Raw genomic sequence first — 11,011 nt, 5'->3', positions numbered from 1 at the left:
TAGATACAATCCAGATTTTCGGTTCAGCATCCCTTTAAGGTATTAGAAAGTGCAGAACATCTTTCTATCCTTGTTTAACTTGTTATTTATTAGTAACTGAAACTCCGTACATGATAAGGTATTTTCTTATTTTCATGCCTACACACAATGCGCGTCATCGTAGCACACGGAAAGTTTCACTAGTTGAAAGATATTCAAAAAGGTATTTATACTATAAGTATATAATGTCAAATATTAAAGGCGATAATAGTTGAACGTTTTTTCTTATTCATCTTGACTAAATAATGCCCAAATAAGAAACGGCCATGATCATTTGATATCTGCGGGTTCAAAGATTTTTTGTGGCATTGACAGCGCCACGTTTAAACCCCGCTTTTCTCGGCACCAAAGACAACGGCTGAATTATCGCCTTCATCTCTGCCCACAAAGTCGACGACTTGTGCCTCATTTATGTTAGAGAACATTTCAGATCTTCCGGCCGCTTCTGCTTCAATCACATTGGCTTCCCTTGCAATAGGCCGTTTTCTCAGAAACCATCCTTTTGGGAAAAACAACACATCAAAGACATTATCTCACACTCGTCTCCTCATACACATGCGTCGACTCCCAACCAGGCGAATGGAAGAGCACCTACCTCACTGATTAAAGTGATAGTGCCGTTAATTTTCTCCGTCCTTCGAAAAATATTGGACACAATACCACCATCATCAACGCTCCACCAAGTGATCACAGCAGTCCTTTATTTAGAGTCCATTATTTCAATGCCGTTCTGAACTATTCTCAAGCACGCCATACTCGCACTAAAAGGTCTATAACGCCTCCACGAAGCCCAGTGCTTTCACTTTTCTGCTCCAATAGCTAAACGACAATCAACGAAAAAGGCCAAGAGCATAAAACCTTTGCCAACTATACTACAATGGAATGTAAATAGCCTTCGTCCTCGCCTACCTGAACTTCGGCGCCGCCTCCTTACACTGCAAACAGATGTTCTCGCACTACAAAAGACTTACTTACCTAAAGGGCCTCACCGATTTTCCCCATATGTCCAGTACCACAGTGATACAATTCACCCCGATGGAAAATCTCGTGCATCCTTATTCATAAAAAAATCAATCTGTCAAAAAGAAATACCTCTGAAAGACTTCAACTCTACATATGACGAACACGTCGCGGCAATCATACGAATAGCCAAGCAGGAAGTTACTGTCATATCCACCTATGTTCGACCAAATACACCTTGGAATCCTAACGCAATCCGGAAAATTCGTGCACGCTGTTCTGGACCCATCATCTGGTGTGGCGACTTCAACGCAAACCATCCAGCATGGGGAAGCGACAGCACTACGCGACGAGGCACCATACTTTTGGACATCATCGCTGATTTGAACCTCCGCTGCATAAACACCGGAGACCGTATACACTAGTACGGCCCAACCTTGAAAAAGCAAGCGTCCTAGACCTCACTTTGGTATCGCCTGAAATAGAGATAGTCTGGAGTCTCGAGCCCGACACGTGGGGCTCAGATCATATTCCAATTCACCTCACTCCCCGCTACGGCCTCGCACCAAAACACCGTGTACATACAGTAACGAATTGGGATATGTATCGACAAATACTAGCAAAACTCTTTAAAAGCACTGGCACGGGTAGCATCCCACTGGAAGATGCAATATGTGTAGCTATCTCTAAAGCCACCAAAACAGTCACCCTACCCGCGAACAACCCAGTTCCTGACCTTATATATCTCGAAATCCGCGCTGCCTCTCGACGAGCTCAGCGGATTGCGAGACGCACAAATGCCCCCGCCGACTGGACAAAATCAAGGCGAATAGACGCAAAACTACGTCGTCATACCAGACGCCTAGGCAGACAACAATGGCAACTTCGAAGCGAATCGCTTAAAACTGATTCGGGGTCGAGGCTACCTTGGACCACTGTGAGATGCTTACTTGAGCCTGTATCTCAAGCATATCCTTTTGCTGAGATAGCGATAAAAGACAACCTTACTATGGCTAACCTCGCAGAAAAATTCGCTGACGAATTCTCAAGGCCTGTATCTCCACCGCAAGGAAAACCTCCAGCGCCGAAGCCTCCAGTACCAAATTTCACCCTAGCCACTATAAACGACGACTTCACAAACCCAGAGCTAGACTATGCCCTGACTCGCTGTGGCCGCAAGGGTGCCCCAGGAGCCGACGGCATTACAAACCAAGCCCTCAAAAACATTGACGCTACGGATAGACCCCTTCTTCTAGAGTACCTCAACGTGATTTGGCGATCCGGCGAACTTCCTTCCTCCTGGCTACATTCTACTGTAGTAGCCGTCCCAAAAGCAGTCAAGTCGAAAGCCATCATAACATCTTACCGTCCAATCTCCTTAACCTCCTGTGTCTGCAAGCTTTTAGAGCGGATGATCCACCGACGGCTCAGCTGGCAACTTGAAGACGCACAAGCGCTACCACCACAGCTATCAGGGTTTCGCGCGGGCTGCTCAACAGCGGACTCGATTGGAAATCTGACATCATCACTAGAGCAAGCCAAGGCACAAAAACACGTTCTTCATGCTGTCTTTCTAGACATTCACCGAGCATTTGATGCACTTCCACACAACGTGATTATGGAGCGCCTTCGTCATATCGGTGTCAGAGGGAGAACGTACAAGTTTATTGCGTCGTTTTTACAACGAAGAACCTTCCATGTAAAAATAGCTGGGCATACAAGTTCGCCCCGCGACTCTTCCCAGAAAGTACCACAGGGAAGCGTCTTAAGTCCCTTGCTATTTAACATCGTGATGGCCGGCCTACCTTCTGCGCTTCCTAAAGGTGACACAATCGCAGTCAACTGCGCTATCTATGCAGACGATGTTGCGCTCTGGTGTACGGGGCCAACGCGCATCTCAACTACAATACAAGCCAAACTCCAACAGTCCTTGAACACAACAGCCGCATTTCTCTACCACGCGGGTCTCACGCTGTCAGTAACAAAGACATCGGCGTTGAGCTATCGGCCAAGAGCTAGACTTAAAGGAAAATTCAGCTCGCTACGCGTAGATGGCAAACGGATTCGCAGAAGCACTGAGGTGCGATATCTTGGTGCAATCATTGACGACCGAGGAAATTGGCGCCCAGCCGTCAAACATACACTAAATGAGGCCCGCAAATTACTTGGCGCTATCCGAAGAATAGGAGGCCGTAACTGGGGTGCCAGTCAACAAGTCATGCTTACACTGTATCGCGGCCTTATCGTCAACCGAATATTATATTCCCTCCCCCTGCTGGAGATTCTGGATTCTCAATGGAAAACTCTCGAGACATTTCACCGCAACGCACTCAGGATTTGTCTCGGACTGCCACGCTCGTCACATAACGTCTCCACTATAGTCGAGGCAGGTGACACACCACTAAAAACACAATCACAAGAGAGAACACTACTTCACGCAGCCAGATTGCTCAGAGTACCATCATACGAGACACTCATTGACAGCATACTACTACGCCATCACTCCTACCTCGGTAAGACCATGAAACGCTTCATTGACCACGTCGGCTACCCAGAGAACATCCCTCCCCTCCCCCCTCCACACCGGCAGAACGATCACCTCCACATAACAACAGAGATCATGGACCTCCCGTGCACGACGAGGCCACGTCGCCGATATCGTGGTACGCGACATCGCAAATGACGTCATCCAGTCCTATTGCAACATGAAGCACATATATACCGATGGAAGCAGGAAAGACTTATCCACCACAGCTGCTTACATCATACCAGAATCTAATCAATCTTCTACAGCCAAATTGAGCTACTGCACCGACACGACCACAGCAGAACTTGCTGCGATATGGCTCGCGCTCTCCGAGTTAATAACACTTTCGGAAAATGAAAAAGTGGCTATTTTCACGGACTCGAAAGGAGCCTTACGACAGCTCCAAAACTTGAGAAGGGGAACTCCTTTGGCAAGATCCATTGTTCAACTCGTACACCACATGGCTAAAGAAGGATCAATCATCTACTTTCAGTGGATCCCTTCGCATGTGGGTATACATGGAAATGAAAGAGCAGATGCCCTTGCAAATGAAGCCCACAATAATGTATCCCAAGTAATAGAAATACATCCACACAACAACTATCGAATCATAATCCATAATGAAGCACAAACTAATCACCCCCACCCAGGAACGGCTTCTGGACTATACCTCCTCCAACCATTCCTAAAAACAAATTCCCGAGACCGCAACAATCGTTGCTACATAGACTACGAGTCAACTGTGCAAACACCTACTCTCGTCTAAATCTCATGAGACAAGCGTCTAGCCCAAAGTGTCCCGCATGTGATGAAAGAGAAGATCTGGACCACATCTTTTGGACATGCCCACAAAACGCCAATTCAAGAAACGTCCTGAAAAAATCTATTGCGAACGGCAGTAACCAGGATACCCGAAGTCTTCTTTTTCCCGCAGGACCACAAGCACTAAGGGTGCAAACATTCAAAGTCATCCTTCTTTTCCTCCAAGAGACTGGCCTCTCAACACGCCTCTAGGCTGTACTGACGGGCGTCAGCCATCCTCCTCCTCTTAACCACTCTTGGTTTCCCTTTCCCCAAGCGGAACGAGAAAGCTGACCCCGCTATTGGGAGACTAACCTCTCGTTCCGCATTACCCCCTTTTTCTTTTGCTCAATAAACTCACTCACTCACTCCGTCGATTTCTTTTATTGACTCCAGCCACGTCGTTAATAGCGATGACGACAACTGCAATAGATAGAGAAACATTAAAATGGCACGCCATTGTTGTAATATAGTTCAGACTTAGCTAACAACAGCAGCAAAACAGCCGAGGACACCTATCCAAAGAGTATTCCACACATTTTTCGTAAGTTTCTTACACGGGGTCATGCAAGGTATTAGCTTTAAGGCCCGTTCACACTCTTGCGACCTCTTAAACCTAGGTTCCTTACAACTTCTTAAACCAGAAAACACACTGGTGCCATCTATTGGGAAGCAGTGTAAACTCGGCGGTCCGGCATATTTTTTTTTATTTCTCGCGCATTATCCTTTCTTTCTTGGCTCGAAAAACTTTTGTCAATGTTATAAACGAGCCTTTCTATGGGTATTACGCACATTTGACCTCGGAAATTCCGCAAAACCTTCGCTCTTGTGAAATGCAGTTCCAGGGTCACCGCATAGATGGCGCCACAATGCCAGTTTGTTCCATCGTTTTAAAAACATTTAGCAAGTTTTAAGAGAACTCGTCTCTCTCAGTCGTACTCGGTCGCGCTCGGTCGCAAGAGTGTGAACGGGCCTTTACGCACTCCACATAAGCAGACTCACTTAGGAGTAACTAAAAATAACAGGCCGCACAATACTGATTCAATAGCTTCTTTGTCTCTTTGTAATTGACATAAACATATCCTATTCAATGTCGCGCCATAAATTTCAGCACCTGAACTGGATCCAAATACTTTACAGCACTGAAGGCACTTGCACAATCACCAACTCCATTGGTGCGATTACAAATACTGCTAGCCCTAATATTATCTGGAGCAAAGCATTTTTTTTTTCTTAATTGGGAACCCTAATCTCTTGGATTGCAGGACGAGGACGAGTTAATTTCGGTGCTTTCCGCTGAGAGGATTGTGCAAGAAGCTTGAGCTCAGGGTAGGCGACTTTCGGACCCTTTTTAGACTCTGAATCTCTTTTATCATTAAATTATCTCGTGTTTATTTTCTTTCAATATAGTAGATATTGGGAGCATGCACCACGAACCCGGTCTCTCTTGCCGCTTGATCGGCTGGGAGAGTGGGAAATGAACTCTTTTATTTCCTTCATTTATTCTGCAACTGCTAGAACTTAAAAAAAAAAACGCCTTCTTGATATTTTGAACGTTTATCTAGTCATTCACTGCAGTATAAACTGAATATGATACAATCGTTCCATGCCCCGTTTGAGCGGAGGCGTTGTTCTTAAATTGGCAGTTAACGTTTTTGTTTTTTTTCTTGTTTTTTTTTACTGATTTTGAATACCGGGGTTATGAGGAAATATAAGACTGACTTTAAACTTCCATTCATATATGTTGCAGTTCTAAGCGCATCTTTTATTATTCTCGTACTACTGAAACAAAAATATTATTGAAGTAGTTTTAACGGAAATTTGGTTACGTGGAAAACTCCCATTTGACCCAATAAAACACGGGCGTAGCACTACACAGGGAAAAACATTCTCTGTATGAGCGGTCTCCTGTAAATAAGAATAAGATGCACGCCAGGGTGGGTCCTAACCTACAAGGTAATCAGTGTGACACTTTTAGTTTAATGTCTACGCTTACCAAATAAAATTGTCAGGAATTTTCCGGTGCTGTACATCGTCGATTCCTGAATTGCTTCCTGTACTTTACAAACTAGAAAGCTGAAATAAAAAAGGTCAGTCATTGTGTGAATTTTTAGACATCAGCTTATGTTTAGATTGATCACTGAATATAAAACAATGGCTACAGGTTATAAAAAAAAAAACCTTATCTTGCGACGTCAATTTAGACCCTCGCTCTTAACTGCTAACATTACGTGGCTTACACCTTACTAAGAAAGCCAAAGTCAGGGCATGGAATGTAGTTTTACTTATATATTTATGTTCTAACCTAAGGAGAGTGAGCTTTCACGATCTTTTATAAAGAGGACTTTTACACTTCAAAACTTTTTATATGTTGCTGAAAACATCTGGAAAACGGTTCCCAGAAATCTTCCTCAAAGTCTAATGCCTGCAAACTTGGCGGATCTGTGTGTGAGTTTTTGACAATCTCTAAACCGGATCAGCGAATGTGAGGCTCATCGGGGGGCATGTTCTGACATGCCCCCGATGAGCTCCGCAGTTCTTCGAATATTTCGGCGGTTCCTTCTACGTCACAATTCTAAACCTGGCACCGACAGATCCGCGAAGTCAGGCGGCACCCGCGGATAACATTTTTGGCTCAGGCAAGCAAATGTTAGGCATTTTACGTCCCTTTTTTGACCGCACCGCGCTGCTGTCGTAGCTAAGCCTGGTCAGCCTCAGTGCGGACACGGCGCAGCCGGCACCGCCGCCGGCCTTCCCGCCCATGGCTATGCTTGAAGCCGACGCCTCGCCGGTCGACATGGATCTCTCCGGTCCCAGAGCAGCCTATGCGGTCGAGGGAACCACCGTAACCGAAGCCGAACTCCTCGACGGGAGTTGGAACATGCTTTCCCTGCAGAAGAAATTCGGACGCAAGCCGAAGAGTGATAAAGGGACGCTATTGCCGCCACCTTCCTCCCCACCAGCGACGCAGCCAGCCGCCATTGTGGGGGCTGACGTAACAAAGAAGAGTACGTTATTCATCAACGCAAGCAAAGCGAAGCCCCGCCCGCCGCCCAAGGCGAGAAAGGGACCCATTCCACGGCTGCCGGACGGGGAGTATAAGATTGTGTACCGTCCTCGATGCCCAGTCAAACTCACAGACTTTGGCGTGGCTCAGATACTGCACGCGGTTTGCACTGTACAGAAAATTGCGGAACCGGTGGCGATCGAAAACGACCACCTGCGAATCCACCCGGAGAACAATACATTCACCATAAGCACGCCGGACGAGGCGCGAGCCCGAACCTATGCAGCGCTGAAGAGCCTCAGCGTCGGAGAGAACACGTACGAGATGAATGCGTACGTTCCACCGCCAGACGACTCAAGGAGAGGAATCGTCTTCAATGCATACAGCTACGAAACGGACGCGGAAATTTTTGACGAGTTCCGGAAACGCAACCCCAACCTCAACGTGGTCGGCGGACGCCGACTGGGCAAGTCAAGACACATGATCGTCACGATAGCAGAAAGGGAGCTACCAAGGTGGATCCGGTACTTGGTGAGTGACCTTTGACTTTTTCCCTTTCACGACCGTGTGGAGGCATGTTATAACTGCCGGAAGACGGGGCATCGGACAGATGTGTGCCCGTTACCTCGCCGGAACCTATGTCGCCGTTGTGGTGATGAGCATCCACCCATGCCGGAAGAGGCGCAGCCTACATGCACCCCCAAATGCATCATATGCACCGGGGGCCACAATACCGGCAACAGAAATTGCAAGTATCGCTTCATCAAGCGCAAGTACGGGAGCAGCTTTGATAAAGAGAAGCAAGGGACGGATGGTCGAACGAGAGATCGAGGCAGGTCTAGACCCCGGGACAAGCACCAGCGAGAGAACGGGTACAGAAGTCGTTCTTCCTCCTTCCCACCCCTGGTAGAGGATCATGAACGGTCCTCAGCAGGGACGGGCGACCCCTGGAGGAAAAGGAGTTCCAGCCGGGGGAGGAGCCCATCGGTCCGACGCAAGTCGGTCAGATGGAAACAAGACGAGGAAATGGAAGCCCTTCGTAAACAGGTGAGGGAGATGTCTAATACCATACTGGATCTGCAGTCCCAGATTAAGGTACACAACACGCAAAAGAAAAAAGCGAGCGAGAAACTTGTGGCAGACTCGCCAGCGGTAGCACTAAAAGCGATAGAGGCCGCAGCCCCCACGATGGGGACGCAGGGTGGCGCCAAGGGTAGAACTCAGAACGCGATGGACACCGAAACGGTGAATACGCTAAAAAGGCAAGCCCCTTCCGAAAACAAGGAGGAGGTTGAGCGGAGCGAGCCGCAGAGGAGGCAAGTTCCCTTGGAGGAGGGCAGGCCCACTTTGACGGCTAGATCAGAACTCTTAACGCAGCTGAAGGAACGCATGGACGCTCAAGACGTTAGGATCACCGCCCTAGAGACTAAAATGGAGCACTTATTTGTGTACATGAACGGAAGATTCGATGAGCTCACGCAGCTTATTTGTCAGAGACTAGAAATTCAGGATGGCGCGCAACAATCAACGCGAACAACAAATTAGGGTGTGGCAGTGGAACTGCAGGGGGTTTGGAAAGAAGAAGGGCCACCTGCACCTGCACATCCAAAATGTCGAGGCGAAGCCCGACATTATAGCGCTGCAGGAGAATAGGGGGCTTGTTTCTCTAGCCAACTATAAAACACACCATCAATTAGACGTAGTGAAGAAGCGGGATTTGCCCACCGCAACCCTAGTTCACAGAAATATCACAGCGATTCAGCATGAAATAGAAGGATCCAAGGCGGATTACACCCTAGTAGAAGTGATTCCCAGTAAAAAGGGGGAACGAAACCTTTTCATCCTTAATTTATACAGCTCTCCTAGGGACAGGAGCTCGGTCGTCCCGGACAGAGTGTCGAACCGAAATTTTTATCGGTTCGGTTCCGGTTCGGGTTCACGGATTTCGGTTCAGTTCCGGTTCAGTTCCGGGGAGCGAAAATAACGGTTCAAACCGGTTTGAACCGGTTCGAAACCCGTTTGAACCGCTAAACTGAGAATATATTTTCCGCGTTCCTTTGGCAATAGGCACTTTTTCAAGAGTGCAACGAGTAACTACATAGCCATTATCATTTGTTGAATTCACTTTTTTTTTTCACGTACCAAAAATAAATTGAGTTGTTTAATTTCGATGAAGCAGTAAATCAAAAGCTAGATTAACATATATGACTCAACACCTATTCCTTTTAACCTCAGTCGCACATATTTTACCTTAATCTAAAGGTTATCAGTCTGCAGGTGGGTCGTCTAAAATGCCCGTGATTAGGAAAGCTTTGCGTCGCAATATTAAAAGTCAAGTCCTACTGTGCTCTTGTACTTACAAATTAGCTAGTGCATATAATCATAAAATGGGCACGTTCTCGCCATATATATACTGATATCTAGATTATAAAATATGTTTCACGATATATATGATGACGACGCAACCGAGCTTAAAGCAATAATATTTTCAAAGTGTCAGGAGAGTTTTAGGACAAATCTTTTCAGTCTACTTTTTATAGAAACTCTGAGCGGCAAGCACAACGCTTGCTTTCCTGACCAATATTGTTTACACTAATCGCCGTGATGCAGGCGAATAATAATCCAGAAAAGAGTGACCTTCGTATTCAGTTCGGATATGACCTAAAATGGAACGCATGGAAGTGTACCTTTTCGACATAGCTTGGCGTTTGAGTTTGTTCTTGACAAGAAGCCGATCAATCTAATTTGTAAATAAGTATCACCCTTGCTAATTGGTGATTTGTTGTTCAATACAACAAAGTGGTCTTTCATAGCCTACTCGACATTAAAGCTAATTAATTGGTCACTTTCTAACGATCTGCGTTCGCAATCATCATACTTCTGCCACGCGGCACTGTGTATTTACTTTGTTTTCATCCAGCCCACCGACACATGAAATTGTTGTTCATCAAATAAACGAAGACAAAAACTTCTATATGTTTAAGAAGTTGAATATGCGTCAGGACCACAAGTTATTTAAATCAGCTTCAAAATGAAAAAAAAAAGCATAAGTTTTTCCTAAATCACTTATACACGTGCCTCTCAGGATAAAAACGCCGGAAAAGATTTGCAGAGCATATTTTATATAATATGTAGGTGCATTAACATATGTTGTACATCTTTATGGTAATAGGCCCTTTATTTATGTTGTCAAGTCTTCAGGTAGTAAGAAAATATTTGTTATTGTCATCAATAAATTTGACTGTATGAAGTTCGCATAACCGCTTCAGACCAACACGCGAGGGCGCTACTCGAGAATACGCCACCTGTTGAGTCTGCGGAACGTGCTTATTTGTTCGCTGTCTGGCAGTGTGAAACACCAGATCATGGGGTATGCCAAAATTAACTATATGCTCACGTTATAGATCTGAAGGCTATTGCACGAAATGTGCAGAGAGAGAGAGATAATAAATTATATTCTTCTAAATAATGCAATACACGACGCCTTACTGCAAAAAGATCTCAGTAGTGATGCATGTTTTAATCGTAAGCACGCTTGATAGAACTCTGTCTGGTCGGGTCAAAAAGTTGAGAAATACAGACCTTCACAAAACAAGTCCTAACATTTAGTGGCCCGACGTTTTGATAGGTCGGGCTTAATAGGTCGACAGCTACTTAACTTCGGCGTGTTTCAACGG

General features: G+C 45.9%; 1 protein-coding gene across 1 annotated transcript; it reads right to left on the bottom strand.

The window, feature by feature from the left end:
* Positions 1-362: 362 nt before the first annotated feature.
* LOC120842983 lies at positions 363-6,360 on the bottom strand. Its single transcript, XM_040214199.3, has 3 exons — positions 6,324-6,360; positions 4,697-4,750; positions 363-538 (listed from the first exon to the last, which is right to left on the bottom strand). The coding sequence occupies exons 1-3, from the start codon at positions 6,358-6,360 to the stop codon at positions 363-365; spliced, it is 267 nt and encodes an 88-aa protein (XP_040070133.1).
* Positions 6,361-11,011: the final 4,651 nt, after the last annotated feature.

The sequence above is a fragment of the Ixodes scapularis genome, unplaced genomic scaffold (genome assembly GCF_016920785.2).
Source record: "Ixodes scapularis isolate PalLabHiFi unplaced genomic scaffold, ASM1692078v2 PGA_scaffold4__175_contigs__length_147842914, whole genome shotgun sequence".
NCBI classification, from domain to species: Eukaryota; Metazoa; Arthropoda; class Arachnida; order Ixodida; family Ixodidae; genus Ixodes; species Ixodes scapularis.
The sequence above is the reverse complement of the archived record's forward strand: the minus strand, read 5'-3'. Positions and strand labels throughout refer to the sequence as shown.